Here is an 18,483-nt window from a genome sequence, read left to right on the forward strand (position 1 = left end):
TTTGAACTCCAGTTATTAAAATGTTTACTTTCTCGAAACTTAACGCTCAGTGGGTCTCCGGTTGACATATTACTATAATGATATTGGATCGAACATATAAACAATTTTATGATAACATTATTTAACCATCACCACCAAAACATTCGCCGCAAAGGCAACATGCCAGGCCAGTAAAGTCATTGGAAGCAAACAGTCTTGAATAAAACCCGTACAGCATTGCTCTTATCTGTCATCGTAATTTTATGCCGTTGAAAATATTCACCCAGTATTAAATTGTATATTTGTATTGTTGCTTTTTGTGTATAAAAGGAGCTTCAACAATAACTGCCTTTACAGTTCTATTCAAAATTTGTGACGACGAAGTGAAAATGTTGAATCTGCACTGTTTTGTATTTCTTGTGGCAGTTGCCTCTATCTTTAACTATGTGTCAACTTGTACACTGTCGGTTCAAAGAATCTCGCCATTATTCACGCAAACATTTGGATCCAGGACCATAGCCTTCAAAGCGCGTGAAAATACTGTGTATTTTGAAGATTCAGTTAAAGCATATTGTAGTGATGGAGAATTGAAATTGAAAGCCAAAGAAAGTAAGGGAAAGAGACATTTCCAATGCCTCAGTTTTAGCACTTGTTTAATGAAAATAATGCCTTTCTAGCGATTACAACCACTGGGATAATAGTTTACAATCTGAAATATATCAAAATACAGTTGAGTTCGATTGCTTTAACAAAAAGATTAAAATTAATAATGTTTTTCATACGAACGTAAGAGTATCATGCTTAAACGAAATAAAACTCAAACTTTATGAGAGCACCACAGTTCTACCAAAATGTGATGGGTTCAATAACTACGCAATCGGTTTTAACCATGTTGATGTGGGCGAGGTGATCAAGGCTGGCATCTGTTACGATCTGGACGCACTATCGCTGAAATTCGCCATGTATGTCGTCTCTCCGAAGAATGTCTTAATATCCAAAAAGGTATGCACATTCCCTTCTACTCGTAAAGCAGCACACAAATCCTTTAACAGACACGTGTACATTTTTTGCATAAAATAGAACCATAACTCCGGAGTGTTGTCTGTAAGCCTCGATTTCGACCTGAAAACCAACGATTTAAACAATTTCTTTGATCTTATAAAGTGAGTTTTCTTTCTTTTCATATTATATAGGAGATACAAATACATACTATGTATAACCAGCATATCATTTTTTACTATTTGTAGAAAGGACTCATTGGATAGCGCTTTGGCAAACCAATTTCAAGTCGACAACTTAATACAGGACAAATCGCTAATGATAGAACTCCAACATTGGGACACATTTAATACCATATGGTGGCGTCAATTACGCGAGGAGAATTGGCGCTACTTCCTCGAAGCGCTTGGCCAACGAACGAAATCTGCCCAAAGATCGTATGTAGTTAGTGTGGGCACTTATGGCAACATCACCATGCCATCGGCTACGATTAATTGCACTTCATCAAAAACGAATTTACTAACCGTCAAAACTAGTGACACAGAGGTTTTGGTACCGGCATATATGTGGGCCTACGTGAAATCCCTAGCCGCCGATGATGTGGAAGAGTTTGTTGTCATCGGACATAATTCACCTTATGTAAGTGATATGCCCCAATCGCAAAAAAATACATACTATACATATACATACATACACAAATGCCTTGTACAATTTTACATGTGTTTGTATATAGGCTGAAGACCCCGAGCATAATCCATTCTGCGCTGTTGATATGTGCGACGAAATTGAGTGGTTGAACGAAAGCAAATTCGGCTACTTGCGACGCCTACCAACGCTTGGTTACACTTTCTGCTGCCCCCCAGACGAGGTCGCCAATATTATCGATTATATTCCCTTACATGTTACGGCTGAAGGTGAAACTACAGTGAAGAATACAGAAGGATATTATGATGTTATTTGAGCGAACACAAATAATTAAAACTAATAACTAAAAAATATACTCATTTTACTAAAATAAATAGAATTTCATTCCAATACTCGTTACGTTTGTATACGGAAGTATGAAAGTATTTTTTATTGCAACTGTAAACCTTCGGCTGAGTTTAGAAAAGTAATTTGACTTCACTTTTTTCACGTTTGCCTATGTCCCGCCAGTGAAATTCATAAAATGTAAACCACTTTCCAACTAGTTTGACTCTTTGACCCGACTAGATAGTTTTCTAGAAATATTACAGCATAGCAAGATTGCAAAAGTTAACATTGTAAAGATTGCTTCGTTTGGAATGAGTGCCTTTAGAAGCGAGTTTGCTCACAAAGCTGGTTAATGCTATGGCTCAGCATACATACTTTCTAAGCATATTTTTAAGGAGTTACATGAGTTTCCTCGGGTAAAAAAAGACTTTTTTCAACAAGTTTTTCTCATATAAAAAATTAAATATTTTATTAGAATTTTTTATTGTAACAAACATACACTATTAACAAAGAAATGCTGAAATTTTTGGAAAAAAGAAGACCCCTCGAAAAAAAAATTCACTCACGTTGGCATCTAAAGTCAAAAAATACGTGTTTTATTTAAAACCTTAACTTAGAACTTGGACGAAAGAAAAAAACTGAAAATTGGATTTTGCCAGACATTTTTACAAAAAAATTAAAATTTCAGTGAAAATTTCGCGACATTTTTTTGCAAATTGTTGTATTTGAAAAAAACAATCCTTCGTCCAAGCCTTTAAGAATTGTATCTCAAAGACCTGTGTAAAAATTTCATGAAGATCGGTTGAGTAGTTCTCGAGAAATCTTGCCAACCGACTTCAAAAACACAGTTTCGAGAAAAAACGCTTTAAAGACGGCGCACTCAGCCTAGCTAGCCTCGAGCGCACAAGTTCTCAAGGCTGTATCTCCAAAACTATTACTCGGATCAACTTGAAAATTTATGACAATATTTAATAATTATATGGTGTTGTAGAATCTATTAAGACAATAACACATCGTTTTTTTTGTAAACTCGTAAACCATGTAACCCCTTAACCCTTTCAGACCTTCAATACACAATTGTGCGGGTAAGACTAAAAATATGTTAAAAATTTTTTTCGCTTTACTACGTGTTAAGACCCGAAAGCAGTGATTGTGCCATTTATTTCTAACGGTCCTTTTTAACAGTTGCTTTGATTGTTTGTATATTTTTGTCACAATTTGCAAAGTTTTGAAGTGTTCAGCCGTTTCGTCAAGAATGGAAAAAGGTAAATTGAAATACATTTTGTGCAGTGTTTAAAATTCGTGATGTTTTGCAAAAATGTGTATTGAAAAATATTAAATAAATTATATATTGTCTTATTGTCAAAAATTATAATTAAATTAAGTGTTTTGGACAAGTTTAAAAAAGGACCACACAATTGTGTGCTTCAGGCTCTGACCACGCATTTTCATTTACCCGCACAATTGTGTCATTCCAGGTCATTTCAATTTGAATCTTGATGAGAACGTGCTTTAAGTTCTCCAAATATTGGAAAATTCCAATGATGACTTTAGTTCTGGTGACTCAAATGATCATGCGCTCTGGGAACAACCAAATAGGCAAATGGGCGGTTCATCCGAGTCAGATTTTAATGAAACTTCTTCGGAAGATGAAATTTTACTTCCAGCTAATCAAGACCCACTGTAAGTCATGTAAATACAAGCGTATCTGCTCGGGATGAAGTCTGGAAGAGCGTCGGTTTTGTTGACTCGACGCCCCCCAACAAACAAGTCATCAAGGAAATATTTTAGTTGGTACACCCATGGAGTATTTTCAGAAATATTTTCCTGAAGATCATTTTCAAAACGCCGCGTTTTTCACGAATAAGTATCACTTATCTCAGCATGGATGTGTCCTCAATGCTACTGCTGCCGATATTAAAAATCATTATGGAATCCATATCATAATGGGTGCCTAGCTTACCCCAGAGTCCGGATGTATTGGTCGGAAGGCTTCGGATTACCACAAATAAAAAACGCGATGACCAGAGATAAATTCTTTACATTAAGGAACAGCCTTCAATTTGGTGATACTCTACAGCCTCCGACAAACAAACTGTTTAGGAATCAGCCGGTTATAGACTGCGTTAGATCTCGATGCCAAGCACTAGCACCAGAAATTGCGGAATACTTGATTGATGAGCAAATGATCCCATTTACAGGAAGGGCGTCCATGCGGCAATACATTAAAAATAAACCGAGACCTGTTGGTCTTAAGAACCTTGTTGTTGCGACTTTCAGCGGGCTCGTCGTCGATTTCGAAATATTCCAAGGAGCAGGAACTTTTTCTGACACTGGCTTGGGAGTTGGACCGTCTATTGTCATCAGATTGACAAAACATTTGCCGAAAGGGAGTTTTCTCTATTTTGATCGGTACTTTACCACGATTCCGCTTTTAGAAAAGCTCCTGGAACTCGGCTACAAGGCTACTGGGAGCATAGCTTTAAACCGATTGCCTGTGCAGAGGATGGATTTCCGTTAGACCGAAATGTGAATAGAGGAGACATAAGCCAGTTTGTGAAAGGTAATGTAGTTGCAGTTAAATGGCGCGATAGCAAGTGCGTTACGCTAGTATCCACAGAATGTGGAAAAGACCCAGTTGGTGGTGCAAAAAGGAACGCAAGCACATTAATGTACCATGTCCTCAAATCGTGAAGCGTTACAACGCTAAAATGGGCGGAGTCGACGCAGCTGATCAGTCAATGGAATACTACAAAATTTTTATAAAAACGAAGAAATGGACTGTAAAAACAACTTTTCATTTGATTGACATGGCAGTATGCAATGCATGGAGAGAGTACAGAGCCGATGCACTAAAGGCGGGCATGCGAAAAAAGAATATTAAAGACCTATTTAAGTTTAAATCTGAGCTCGGCGAAGTATTGGCCAAATTCACTGAAAGGCCAATTAATTCACCTGTTCCGTATTGCACAGCAGAGCCAGCTGCAAAAAGAAACAGACCACTGTATCCTCCCGTTGATGTACGTACTGATCGGTATGATCACTGGCCAGAGGCAATGGATATGACAACACCGCGGATGTGCCGCGTGAAGGAATGTACAAGCAGAACTAGAATAAAATGCTCCAAATGCGATGTATTTCTCTGCCTAACCAAAAATAAAAACTGTTTTCAGGAGTACCACTCAAAAAAATGATCGCTTTCAATCAATGTAAATGAATATTATTTTTAAATACATTCCATCAATATAAAATCATTTTTTTCTTGAAATAAGATTTTTAAATCGTACTGCTTTTTCTTTCAATAATATGGCCTTAAGACCGGTAATACACAATTGTGCGAGTCCCTTTTCTAGGAATCTTTCTTCGGATAATTTTTTTCTTATTTTTATTACATTCACGATGGTCATATTAGCAACTGTGCGAAGCGGCGTTAAAATCTGTAAACTTTAATTTCTCAGGCCTGAAAGGGTTAAGCAGAGAATGAGCTTGTTAGAACACGTGTTCTTATTAGAACTATGCCATCTTGACAATTAGTTATACATATGTAACTAGGCAAATATGATGATGAAATAAAAAGAAGAAAGAAGAAGCATTTATGATCATAATTCTCACCGAAATTACTCACTAACTTGTGTGTTTGTGTGTTTTGTATTCGAGAATTGGCAAATATATCTCTTAATGTACTTCCACACTATATGATATCGATGAATTCTTTGAGAACATGGGATGGTATATTGACGATCACATATTTTACTCCCTATAAAGAAAATGTGTCGGCTCCACACCCAAAAAGTTGTAGGGGCGCTGCAGATTGGACGCTGAAAGTCGAGACGAACATAAATACGGCTGTAAGCGTCCACTCCGCAGACACCCGAATGCACTCAGTAAAAGCAATCGGTGACAGTGCCTTCAATGATAATCCAATGAAATCGCAATGCCGCATTAATGTGCAAATAGAAAAATGATGTCTCAGCAATATCGGTTTCATATATAGCTAATTATATTTCTGTACACATACATACATACAAACAAAATATATAAAAGCAACAATGTTAATATTTTTAAACAATAAGTGGCGCTTGATATAAAATGCACAGACCCAGGCTATGCCTTTGTCAGTTGCATTAGATCGGCGGATTGTAACGATGTTTGAAGTAAATCTGAAACTATTTTTGCTGATTCTGACAGCTTTTAGTTTAGCAAAAGCTTGTCGACTATTTGTGCAGCATCCGCGACCTTTGTTGTCGAAAAATTTCGGTTCCAAAAATTTAACATTTCGAGCAAAGCCAAGCGGGCTTGAACTTAGTGAGAATGAAAGTATAGAGGTTTATTGTGCGAGCGGCATAATCTTTAAGTAAGCGGATTTTTCAAATTTTTTTTGTAATTATTTATGTATGTCAGCATAAATGTTTATATGGATACAGTGGCTACAGCGTGGAACGTCACTCGCTTCATAAGAAGGCATTACTATCTTGTGGGAAGGATGACTACATCTATGTGAAAGGGCATTTTGAAAATATCTATGATCGCGATTTTACTATTCGATGCTCGTCGTCGATTAGTTTAAATCTTTATGAGAGTCAAAGGACATTGGCGAACTGTGATGAGTTCATGAGTTATGCAATTGGCGAAAATATACCGTTAGTTGGTACAGTTATTAAGTCAGCAATATGTTATGATCTTGAGAGCTTTGCGCTGAAGTATGCCAACTATATAGCTTACCAAAGAAACGATATTTGGATTTCAAACGAGGTGAGTGCTTTTGGCTATTACATGCCATTAATAAATATGGTTCGATTGCATATGGATTATATGTATATCCTTGATTTTTAATATTTATCACAAAGCCAAACCTTTCGAATGAACTCGGTGTCGATCTTGCGCAAGCAGTTGGTAATCTGGAAAACTATTTCGATTTTATGAGGTAAACAATTATTTTCAGTTTACATTTTCAAAATTATACTTTTATTTTTTATTGACGCACAGCCAGTCAAATTTCAATATATCAAGAGACTTTATGCGCAGAGATTCAAATCCATTTTTTAAGGCATTCGAATATGACTACGACAGCATTCTGCAAGATGATAATTTTCGCAATGAATTCGATGATTTTGCTTACATCTTCAATACGATGTGGTGGCGACAGCTGCGTGAAAATAATTGGCGCTTTTTCTTAAATGCACTCAAAAAACGTACATTTTCTGAGAAATATACAGTTTTTGTAGGACGTTATGGTAATGCAACAATGCCAGCGAAGGAGGCCCCAGATGGCAAGCCGGAAGAGGTGACTGTACAATCAACTGACTTGGCCGTGTCGGCTCCCAAATATATATGGGCATATGTGAAACCACTCATACCGAATACTGCAGAGGAATTTGTTGTAATAGCAACCAATTCTCCCTATGTAAACCAACTATATCACACCAAATAAATATTCATGACGCACTTAAGAGTTTTTTGCTCTATTTCGCTTACAGATAGAGGCGCCAGACCACACAGAGTTCTGTGAAAAGGATATTTGTGACGACATTGCCTGGTTGAAAGAGAGCAGATTTGGACACCTACGCCGTGTTCCAACACTCGGTTATACATTCTGTTGTCGTGTGGAAGAAGTAGCGAAGATCATCGAGCATTTTCCGGTATCAACCAAAATCTTGGAAACAACAACTGCCGCTGTTCCCTTGCACTCATTATCACCTTGAACAACCGCAGCTGTTATCAATTTAATAATAACAGCATTTGTAGTCTCTGAAATTTTGCATTGAAATAACTTTTTGTAGCTGTTGCATTTCAATAAATTTACTATTCAATATATGTACATATGTCTAGTGGACTTTATATGTTCGAAATCAACTTGAAGAACTGTCTCTTTACCACGATGTGGTAATAATAAAAAACTAACTTTTAAGTTACGAAAGCATGATTGAGTAAAAAGACGAGCAATGAACTCTCAACGCTTCGATTTTTGCTATCTACTTAGTCATACTGGCTGCTCTCCACTTCAAAGAACCCATTGACGTTTAATAAATATAATTTCAAGTATCTGAGAGTATCTATTTGAATAAAGGTTTACGCTTACTTACAATAAGAACTCAAGAGATATGTGAGGGGTCAATTCAAGGAAAGACAAGAAAAAACGTCAGCTTCGGTTGCACTGAATCTATAATACACTTCACAAATATAAATAAAAGGTGCCTTAGAAAAACTTGATCCCGCTTGTTCAGTTTGTATGGCAGCTATATGTTATAGTGATCCGATCTGAACAATTTCTTTGCAGTTTACACCACTGCCTTAGGCAATAACCCACGTCTAATTTTGTGAACATATCTCGTCAAATAAACAAGCACTTCATTCCGATTGTTCAGTTTATATGACAGCTTTATGCTATAGTGGTCCGATATCGACCGTTCTGACAAATGAGCAGCTTCTTGGTGAGGAAAGGGTAGGTACGAAGTTACAGATCGATATCTCAAAAATTTAGTGCCTCAGATTGTATATATATAGACAGAAAGACAGACGGACATGGCTAAATCGACTCAACGTTATCATTTATATGTATGTATATTCTATAGGATCTCCAACGTTTACTTCCGGGAGTTACAAACAACTTAATATACCCCGTTCAGGGTATCATATTAAAAGGAACATACGTCTACGGATTCATACACACACATGCACAAATGTTGAGTTAAACAAACAGGTTTGCAACTTATCAGCTAAACACCAGAGTACACGTGTATTACTAATGTCCGTTCTTATATACATACATACTTATATATGAATATATATGAACGTGCGCATATAATCAGGGGAACCCCCTCGATTTGGTGTGCTCTGTGTTCGCATTTGAGTAGTTTTGCATGTATGCTCAATGCATCGCGCATTTCTTTTCAACAATCACAAGATACGCACATACACATATACAATAATTTCCTACGTTTATGTGAACGAGTTTCTATATACGAGTATGCTTAATATTTAATTTCAGTTATAGATTATCAGCGAAGTGGTGAGGCCAATAATGTCGCACATCACTCTTTTGTATTTACTCGCGATCGCGACCGGATGTGAAGTCATATCTGCTTGTCAACTGGATATTCTAAGTCCTGCTCCCTTATTTGCGCAAAATTTTGGTTCAAAAAAAGTTATTTTCAAAGCACAAGCATCTGCGATACATCTAGACATCGGAGAATCGGTTACCGCATACTGCAGTTCGGGATTAGTTTATAAGAAACGTGATGAGCGGTAAGTTAGTACCAGCGATAGCGCTATATGAGAGCACCCATAGACGTGTAAAAAGAGATCCTGCTGTCGCTAATTTAATGTAACATCTATTATCAACAGATATGGCTACGATAGTAAAATCGACCAGGTTTTGTCCTCAAACACCGCAGAATTCAATTGTGACGAGAATAACCAAATTGGCATAAAAGGAATTCTCAGCGCATTTAGTACAAAAATGACTATTCTATGCGGATCTAAAACGAACTATGATCTTTATGAAAGTAAAACATTATTGCCGAATTGCGAGAATTACATGACTTACGCTATCGGTGCGCCAATCCAGACGGTAGCAAGTGATATCAAAGCGGGTATCTGTTATGATCTCGATTACTTTAAATTGAAATTTGTCAGTTTCGTAGCACAATTGAATGGCGAGGCCATCGTCTTAGACGAGGTACGTGACGAATATGTTTAACCTGCTATTTAATCCCACTTTTAACGTTGTCTTAACATCAAAATTCATTTCTAATTTCGTTAGAAGAAGAACCGAAATGAACTTTCCGTAGATTTAGGTCAAAAGGTCAGAAGCCTCAAAACGTATTTTCCATTTATGAGGTGAGTACTTACACACTTAATATCTAGGGCTTCCTGTAACCAATTTAAACTCCAATTCAAATATGTATATGGCAGTCAAGAGACTTTTAATGCGACCCGAGATAAGCTGCGCAAATCACATACCCTTTTCGATGCCTTCGAATTCGACTTTACCAGTTTATTGCAAGACGAACCGCTAAAGAGTCAACTGGAAAGTCACGCATACATTTTCAACACCATGTGGTGGCGCCAACTGCGTCAACATAACTGGCGCCACTTCCTCGATGCCTTGAAGGAGCGCACACGCTCCGTAAAATATCTCGTACATATGGGCACTTACGGTAATTTGACGGCACCTCCGGGTCGGGGAAATTGCGAACCAGAAATTGTGGCCATTCACAAAGATAGCATAGCAATCACGGCGCCTACGTATATTTGGGCCTATTTGAAATCTCCGTTTTCCGCAGACGAGGAGAAAAATGACGATATTGTGGTCATTGCACACAATTCACCTTATGTACGAAAAAAATACTTTTAGCAAATTTAACGAAGTGTCATTGATTACTATACTGTGTCTTTTCGATTTTAACAGGCGACGAATCCAACGCACGATGAGTTCTGTGAGTTGGACGTGTGTGACGAAATTGAATGGTTGAAAAATAGCACATTCGGGAATTTGCGACGTCTACCAACACTGGGCTACATGTTCTGCTGTCGCCCTGAAGATGTGGCCCTCATCATTGATTACTTTCCCATACAGGAAGGTAAGAGTAAAACTACGAAGTCTGGAGAATTAGAATTGTTGCTTAACAGAAAGTTTATAAAATATCGTATACTTTTATTTGACTTTGAACTTTTCGTCTGTTCTAACTTTGCTGCAACGGGAACAAATGCAAACAAAACGGTTCAACTATCGTCTAGCAATCCGAACTAAACGCACATTCCTTAACCGACAGATATTGCTCTTTTTTTCTACGTTTCCGAGAATGTACTATAGGGTAGTAAATTTCTATTGCAATACTGGCACCATCTACTCGTGGTTTGAAGTATCTATCGAACCGCCCTCTTATATTGTAAAATATTCGAATAACATTATCACCCATGCATATATGGTATTTGTATAGATTTCGATGGCTTGACAATTTTCTGCTTCTAGAATTTATCATTCGATATCTCAATTTAAGCTACGTTTACCGTATGTTTATTGACGTTAGCTCGGCTCACAGCGATTATTTTTACTACTCCGATTACCCTTTATTTACACAATTTTTGTTTTACGGCAAAGCAAAGGTTTGCTGACATTGCACAATTCCCTGTTTCCCTATTTACCAAACATATTAACAGTTAGCAATAAGTGCACTACAAAAATAAATAAAACAAAACCGGTTTGGGATATCAATGAAATTCTTTTTTCCTGTGAAAGAACATTCGTTGCTATTATGTAAGGAACTCGATTTCTTTTGCATGGCCACCACGGTCACGCTTGCAGAAGTCCAGTCGCTGAACCCAATTATCGATGGTTTTCAAGCATAAATCGGCCGATACTGCTGCAATTTCATGTTCGATATTCGTGCGAAGTTCATCAATAGTCGCTGGCTTGTTGGCATAGATAATAGACTTGACGTAGCCCCACAGCTAATAGTCTAATGGCGTCAAATCGCACGACCGAGGTGGTCCATTTCGTGAGAAAACACGTTCACCACACTTGGTTTTCAATAAATCGATTGTCACATTCGGTGTGTGGCTAGTGGCGCTATCCTGTTGAAACCACATATTGTCCAAATCCTTATCATCCAAATCGGCCCAAAAATATTCGGTTATCATTGATATTGGTATGCAATGGTGGCTCATGGAGTATGTGTGGATTGCTGCCTGACTCATAACGCATATTTTGCTTTTGGCGAAGCCATTAAGCCAAAAATTAGCCTCATCGCTGAAGATGATTTTTCGATGAAAATCCGGATCATTTTCAAGTTGTTGCTCGGCCCAATTCACGAACATACCACGATACTGGTGGACAAGCGGCTTTAGTTCTTGCGTCAATTTGATCTTGTAAGGACGCAGGCCAAGTTTTTTTCGCAAAATTCGCCACAACGACGTCCCAGAGATGCCCAACGCTTGAGAATGACGTGTGAGAGACTGATTTGGGTCTTTCTCAATTGATGCGTTAGAGGCAGCATTATTCTCGACACTACGGGCATTTGTTTTTCTTACTGGCACGGGAACATTTTGTACTGTGTCTTTGGATTCAAATTTTTCCCCTAGATGCTCAATTGTTGATCTGACAGGACGATTTTAACGACTATTAATTAGACGTAGCGCTCTTAAAGTCGAGACCACAAACTCCAAATTTCGGTAGTCATCTTTAATAATTTCGACTCGCTGTTAGATTGTATGTCTTTCCGTGATGAAATGGCAAACCTTACTGAAGAGAAATGTAAAAAGAGCGGGAAAAATATCGGTCTACTTTTGTAGCGTCGTTTTTTAGTACTAGTTAGAAAGTAGTTGTAACTGGTTGATTTCAAAACTTCCTCATCCGTAATCGAACCGGCTGAAATTGCTGGCTGGTGAATCTAACAGTGATGAGATTAGCATTGATTGCAAAAGTCAAACGAACTATGATCTCTATACATTGTATGCAAGTTAATGAACTGATAAGGTGTGTATATTGGAATTTAAGTTACTTTTCGAACGATCTAGAAATAGAATTTAGATAAGTTAGATGCTTATTTTAAATATATGTTTGTATAGTTCTCATTCTTTTGCATATGGCTCAGGCAGCTCACGACTTCCGGTCTTAGACCAAGTATCCGCTGGCTAGCCAAAGAACACCCGTTTGAAGGTGAGCTAAAGTGAGAAGGCGAACCATCTCTCCCAAGGGTTGTGAGCTGGGCTTGGAACCCACCACGTCAAAAACGCCCCAAATTGATTATCCAATTAAAGGAAAAAACATCAAATCTTTTAGCACAGCCAGCGAGACGGCTAGTTTTCCTAATAAAAAACAATTACTTCTATCCGCGTGACGACACCTTTAATATAATCATGGACCTCGTGCGCGCATCTGAAACTTTTGCCTACGGAATCGAGTATGCCAGTTTATTTTGCACTACAGTGAACTAAAGTTTCAAAAATTGTTAGGCGATCAAATACAAAAACAATAAACTGAACATATTTGGGAAATTCGAAAACTTTTATTTCGCTTTTTAATTTACAAAAGGAGAACATGTGTATGTATACATGTATGTTTGTTTCTTAGTGCACTGTCATTCGTTTTTAGAACGCCATTGTTTTACTTAATTTACAACAACTAAATATGTATACATACGTATGTATGTGTGTGTGTGTTTAGCACTATGTTACAATTGGCCGCCAATACCGCTCACCAGTGAGCAACCAGTGAGTTCACTAGTTAGTGGTGATGTACCAGTTACCACCGGGGCATCATACTGCACTCCTGCCGCACTGGCCGGTTGCCTACATACATACATATGCATGCATGTGAGCATTTATAGCTTAGTACATATGTAGTAATGTGTGCATATTTGTAAATTTAAACTTAAAACTATTGAAGAATCTCACGATTTCATTTAAATGCAAGCATTTGTTCGTTTCTTAACCAGTAAATATGTTGTATATTATATATGTATGTATATTAGTACCTATTTAAAGTCTTTAAACATATTCGTTATCGATTCTAGTCTACGACGAAGTAAACAGTCATTTGTATTTAAATAAAAATTAAACTTACAGATAATGGCATATACAAGTCTTCATTCATTTTTGGAGTTATTTACAATAAAATGCTTTTTTTTGGAATATTCCAGGTATGTGGCTACTTAAAGACCTTACTCAGTTGTATATAAATGCACCAATTGTACAAACATACGTATATGTACATATGTATATTCAAAGAGCTTCTTTGAGAATATAGCTAGCTGTACGAAATTTAAAAGACTAGTTTATTAATGAAGCTTCAACGAAAATCGTTCAACAGGCATGGCACTATTGCTTGTATTAATTGACCACACCCAATGAGATTGCTGCATACATATGCAAGTTGCAGTTATACTTTATATGCTATACGATTTAAATTTTCTGTGAAGAATTACAAATTTTAACGCTTTGGTGCATAAAATATGAAATATAAAAACAAAAATAAATAAATAAATAAGAGAGAAAATGCACAGAAGGCAAATAGAAAGATATTTCACAGTTATTCGTTACATAATAATCGATTATTTAGCTACCTCGTCATTGGCTTAACTACGGCGTTTGTTTTCAACGAAGAACTAAAGCGTAAAATACAAAATATACAATTTCAGACACCTACATTGTCCTGCCTTAGTTACTAACTACATACATACAAATAAATGCCTGGCGTTGATATGCTATTTTTAAGCTCGACTAACACCAGCCTAATTCGTTATTTACTATTTACATTACATTGCTTCAATATGCACTGCACAAGGTGACTGATTGTACAATGAATCTGCTAATTTAATCCTATAATTTGTTATTGACATTTTTACGCTAAAACTTCACCACTGTATTAAACCGATTAATCACGCTAATTGAGAAGATGGCATTTTACACATGAAAACTAATAAATACAAAATAAATCTTTACGCTATCAGTCCTTTACATGTATGTTTGTATGAATAGCAGTGTGTTCGTAAATGTGCTATTCAAAATGGCTGCTTGTGAAGGTTCTTGGTGCTACATAGCATTTAGCTTTGTTCTTAAGCTTTTCTAACTTTTCTAACCTATACGATTGTGGCGAGCGCCAACTTAACACACTTCGTTCGTGGTTAATCATCAAAGAATGTCTGGTGTGCTTGTGTCATCGTGTGAGTGCTGCAACAAGCCCTTGCGCTCATCTGGTGCCGTACTCAAAACATTCTCAACCACCGCCGCCGGCTCGACAATCGCATCCGCGTACATGGATTCATACACAGGATTCGCAAAATTACCCTGGAAAGAGCAAGTGTTGAAAGAAAAGTGACTTATTTTCATTGTGCAATGCTACCTTGTCGTCTTCGTGCACGAAGGCTGGCGCCTCGTCTGCATCGCCTCTGTACATGGGATTCGTTAGCATTATTTCCACGTTATCGGTGAGACGTGCATGTGAAAATGGCTGTGATATGCGATGCTTCCTGCAAATGTTTAATAATAGACAAATTACATATTAATATATATGGTTGTATGTATGTCTGTATGTGTATATAGTTAATATCTAATATTATTATTAATTATATAATATTTACTTAGTAACTTGTGGCAATTAGTTGTCATCACTTACTTTAGGAAATATATCGCTCCCCCGAAGAGCGTTAGTAGTAATATGGCGACAGACAGCACTACCGCTAATATCGATAGCACATTCGCTGTGTGTTCCTGCCCTTGCTGCCGCTCGATATTCACATTGTCCGCACTTTCGGCCAAGCATGGCGTGATTTTACCGCCCGAACAGCTGCAAATCATGAAATAAATGCGTAAATCAGTAGTTGAAATGAAATCAGTTTTAGGCTGCTGCAAACTTACAGGCATTCATTAATTGAGCTGCCGGTGCGGCAAAAGCCACAGCTGCTGACACATTTCGGTGGCGTGTTGCAGTCATCACCCTCCCACTCACCAATGCAACTACAATACGGCACAGTATACGCATCCAAATGACAAACGCCGCTATTCCTGCAATAGCCAATGCAGGGATTCTCCTCGGCCACCAGCCGCTGCAATAGTAAACGCAATTAGCTCTGCTTTGTATGTACAAACACACATATGTATCTATGTATATGTGGAAGAGCGTGCTTACCTCACAAAACTCGCCATTCCATTGATCGGTGCAGTTGCACATGGCCATGCCTTTGATAACGTGACATGTGCCGCTATTCTGGCATATGATGCCGGTGCAGGGATTACGTGATGGCAATTCAGATTCATCGCAAACTATTTTAAAGTAAATTACAACAGTTGTGATATTTTGTCATTTAATATGGAAACATAAGTGGATCCGCAAAAGACCGTTACTTACAGAGTGGTGGTATTGCAGTTTTGCACAAGTCGGTTTCGCAACGCTCGCCTTCAAAGCGCTCACCGCAGCTACACATCAAGCGCTGATCGCGTTCGGTGCATACGCCCCCGTTCAAGCAGTATGTCTGACAAGAGTCGGATTCACATTGTTCGCCATAGTAGCCGACTGCGCATTGGCATTGTGGGCCACCTTTGGTGCCAATGCTGCATACACCCTGATTCTTACAGAAACCATCACAAACATTCACCTCGCAACGCTTGCCAGTGAAACTATTGGTGGAAATAAATAAGGCAGCATGTATTAGTAATGTTCGATTTATAGTCATTACGCTTGTGCACTCACCCATCTGGACATTCGCACTGTGTGGTGCCAGTCAGAGTTTCACGACAGATGCCACCATTGGCACAGGTCAAATTCACGCAATGCTCACACTGTTCGCCGACATACAATTCCGGGCAGGTGCATTTCATACCTTCGTCTGTGATTAGGCACGATCCGCCATTGTGACAGCGGCTCTGGCATTCCGGTACCGATGTCTCACAACGCGGGCCGGACCAGCCAGGAGTGCAGCTACATTTCAATGGTGGTGGCTCGGACGAACCGGGCAGCTGGGGTGCTACCGTGCAGAGACCATAGTTTAAACAGTAGCCGGAACAACGAGAGTGCTCACACAGCTCACCCTCGAATTGTGGCTGACAGATGCATTTCGGCACATGATCAATCACTTTGCAAGTACCGAGATTACACTTTAGCGGACAATAATCGGGAACCTCACTATGTGCCTTACACTCATCGTCCACCATTATCAGATCGTTGGGACATTTACAAGCGAAGCCATTGCGTGCCTCTGAGGAAAGTATGCAAAGCGCGCGCTTCATTTTGCATGGTTCTTTCGCACAAGGATTTGTGACTGCAATTTCATGAAAGGTGAAGGTTAAAACAATGACAGAGAGGTGTAAATTGTAAGTGGTCGGCGTTTACGAATGTCCGCATGTGTATTAGTTAGTACTTACTGTTGCGATTTTGTTTTAGTGGATGCAATATGCCAATATCCGATGAGCGATATCCTTTTAGCAAATATGTGCCGTTGTCCACACCAAATTTGTTCATTTTAATAATGCTTTGATCATACAACTTGATATATAGATAGTCCTCAAAGACATCAATTTTCTGTGGCTTTTCTGTAAATATATTTATGTATAACGGAAATGTGCACAAAGTGTAACCCTTCGAAGTAATGTACGGACCTTTGTTCGAAAATCGTCGCACTACATTTCGATCTTTGCCATTCAATCTGCATGTCTCGATGGTGCCTTTGCGGTAATCAGCCCAATACAAGCGGCCGGTAGGATAGTCAATCGACAAACTAATGGGCCAGCCAACATCGCGCTCGACCAAACTCTTCTTGTTGGTACCATCGAGTGATGCCACCAAAATGCCATTTTCCAGTGTGGACCATATCATAATACGCGATTCCGGCTCAAGTACAATATCGGTGGGATTCATGCCGGTCGACGCCAACGAGACGTATTTCTTACCATCGATATCCGTAGCAATAATTTGATTATGCCGCGAATCTATTATATAAACCATTTGGGTAATCCAATCCACCGCTAGTGATTTCGGATCGTTCAGATCCGGTATCTGCGTAGAAAGAAACGTTAAATATTAATTTCTGTACCATTTTCCGTAGTGTTAAGGCTCACATTAAAAGCCGTCAACTCCTTCAGATCTCTGCGCATGCGCGTACCCGTTTCAGCGTGCGGAGTTGCTATTTTCATTGTATGCACTTTGCCATGATGCGAGTCAATCCAGAAGAGGAGTGTATCTTTCGTTCGGATAAGTATGTCGAAAACATCAATTTTTAAGCTATCTGTCTGGAAGAAACCCACCACGGTGGTGCCCTCTTGTTTTGCAGGCAAAATGAAACGGAACTCTTGTTCAGAGGCGAGCAAAAGTATTTGTTCAGGACCTACACCAATTACAACAAATCAAATAGTTTATATTAATGTTACAAAAACGCAAAATATTATTGCCCTCAATAAAGAGCTTAATGAACATACCTGAAGCCAAGCATGTGTCGTTTTTCTTTGATCCTTTCTGATAACCCTCCGTGCACTTGCAATTGTAGTGGCCAGCTTTTTTCTCAATACAGATCTGTGAGCATGTTCCAAAACCACAAACCGGTGGCTGACAGTTCATCTCATCGGAACCATCTATGCAGTTATATTGGCCATCACAGCGGAACGCTTTCGATATGCAATCATCATTCTCGCACTGGAATTGATCGTGCCTACACTTCGGTAGCGCAGCGCAAACCTCATCTGACTCATCCTCAGAATTTACGCAGTCATTCACACCATCACATAGCGCTGATTTGCGTATACATTTCAAATTAGAGCACCTGCAAATGCATACAATATAAGACGCGAATTGCCATTGTAGACTTTCTATCTAGCACTTACTTGAATGCATTGGCGTGACAATGCTCGTGCGCACAGGTGGCGATGCTTTCATCACTACCGTCAGTACAATCGTCCCAGCCATCGCACTTCCATCTCGACATTATGCACTTGCCATTGGCACATGTGAAATAATTGGCTGGACAAGTGCAATTCACCTCGTCCGAACCGTCCGGGCAATCGTCATCACCATCGCACTGATATTGTCTAAGGTGTGAAAAG

The 18,483-nt window shown here is 38.7% G+C and overlaps 4 protein-coding genes across 5 annotated transcripts in view; 3 read left to right on the forward strand and 1 right to left on the reverse strand.

Moving 5' to 3' along the window:
• Positions 1–159: 159 nt before the first annotated feature.
• On the forward strand, positions 160–2,037 carry LOC126755901 (uncharacterized). Its single transcript, XM_050468624.1, has 5 exons — positions 160–170; positions 657–981; positions 1,060–1,142; positions 1,227–1,617; positions 1,712–2,037. The coding sequence occupies exons 1-5, from the start codon at positions 160–162 to the stop codon at positions 1,937–1,939; spliced, it is 1,038 nt and encodes a 345-aa protein (XP_050324581.1). The 3' UTR covers positions 1,940–2,037.
• Positions 2,038–6,059: 4,022 nt separating this feature from the next.
• LOC126754815 (uncharacterized) lies at positions 6,060–7,768 on the forward strand. The gene is made up of 5 exons (XM_050466975.1): positions 6,060–6,304; positions 6,375–6,702; positions 6,798–6,874; positions 6,937–7,354; positions 7,428–7,768. Exons 1-5 carry the CDS (start codon positions 6,096–6,098, stop codon positions 7,650–7,652), a joined length of 1,257 nt encoding a protein of 418 aa, XP_050322932.1. The 5' UTR covers positions 6,060–6,095; the 3' UTR covers positions 7,653–7,768.
• A 1,158-nt stretch (positions 7,769–8,926) lies between these two features.
• LOC126755902 (uncharacterized) lies at positions 8,927–10,702 on the forward strand. The gene is made up of 5 exons (XM_050468625.1): positions 8,927–9,195; positions 9,295–9,628; positions 9,713–9,789; positions 9,865–10,285; positions 10,361–10,702. The coding sequence occupies exons 1-5, from the start codon at positions 8,972–8,974 to the stop codon at positions 10,700–10,702; spliced, it is 1,398 nt and encodes a 465-aa protein (XP_050324582.1). The 5' UTR covers positions 8,927–8,971.
• Positions 10,703–12,939: 2,237 nt separating this feature from the next.
• The window catches only part of LOC126754801 (low-density lipoprotein receptor-related protein 1), an 84,210-nt gene continuing 78,666 nt past the window's right edge, over positions 12,940–18,483 (reverse strand). Inside the window, exons 23-34 of one of the 2 annotated variants that reach the window (XM_050466929.1) lie at positions 18,265–18,468; positions 17,863–18,203; positions 17,506–17,771; positions 17,047–17,443; positions 16,813–16,980; positions 16,142–16,709; positions 15,800–16,068; positions 15,581–15,714; positions 15,310–15,497; positions 15,068–15,238; positions 14,795–14,921; positions 12,940–14,739 (exon numbers count right to left, since the gene is read on the reverse strand). In XM_050466929.1, coding sequence (XP_050322886.1) covers positions 14,584–14,739; positions 14,795–14,921; positions 15,068–15,238; positions 15,310–15,497; positions 15,581–15,714; positions 15,800–16,068; positions 16,142–16,709; positions 16,813–16,980; positions 17,047–17,443; positions 17,506–17,771; positions 17,863–18,203; positions 18,265–18,468 — 2,989 coding nt within the window. In that variant the 3' untranslated portion in view covers positions 12,940–14,583. Of the gene's footprint in view, positions 14,740–14,794; positions 14,922–15,063; positions 15,239–15,309; positions 15,498–15,580; positions 15,715–15,799; positions 16,069–16,141; positions 16,710–16,812; positions 16,981–17,046; positions 17,444–17,505; positions 17,772–17,862; positions 18,204–18,264; positions 18,469–18,483 lie in introns of those variants that run through there. The other variant, XM_050466930.1, reaches the window with a different exon arrangement.

Source organism: Bactrocera neohumeralis, chromosome 4 (assembly GCF_024586455.1).
Source record: "Bactrocera neohumeralis isolate Rockhampton chromosome 4, APGP_CSIRO_Bneo_wtdbg2-racon-allhic-juicebox.fasta_v2, whole genome shotgun sequence".
NCBI lineage: Eukaryota > Metazoa > Arthropoda > Insecta > Diptera > Tephritidae > Bactrocera > Bactrocera neohumeralis.

Bases quoted from the DNA above. Each gene is read 5' to 3' on its own strand.
- LOC126754815 (XM_050466975.1), top strand. From the start codon at position 6,096: ATGTTTGAAGTAAATCTGAAACTATTTTTGCTGATTCTGACAGCTTTT. The intron at 6,305-6,374 runs GTAAGCGGATTT...ATATGGATACAG, and splicing joins GCGAGCGGCATAATCTTTAA to TGGCTACAGCGTGGAACGTC. The intron at 7,355-7,427 runs GTAAACCAACTA...TTTCGCTTACAG, and splicing joins TAGCAACCAATTCTCCCTAT to ATAGAGGCGCCAGACCACAC.
- LOC126755901 (XM_050468624.1), top strand. The intron at 1,143-1,226 runs GTGAGTTTTCTT...TACTATTTGTAG, and splicing joins AATTTCTTTGATCTTATAAA to AAAGGACTCATTGGATAGCG. The intron at 1,618-1,711 runs GTAAGTGATATG...GTTTGTATATAG, and splicing joins TCGGACATAATTCACCTTAT to GCTGAAGACCCCGAGCATAA.
- LOC126755902 (XM_050468625.1), top strand. From the start codon at position 8,972: ATGTCGCACATCACTCTTTTGTATTTACTCGCGATCGCGACCGGATGT. The intron at 9,629-9,712 runs GTACGTGACGAA...TAATTTCGTTAG, and splicing joins AGGCCATCGTCTTAGACGAG to AAGAAGAACCGAAATGAACT. The intron at 10,286-10,360 runs GTACGAAAAAAA...CGATTTTAACAG, and splicing joins TTGCACACAATTCACCTTAT to GCGACGAATCCAACGCACGA.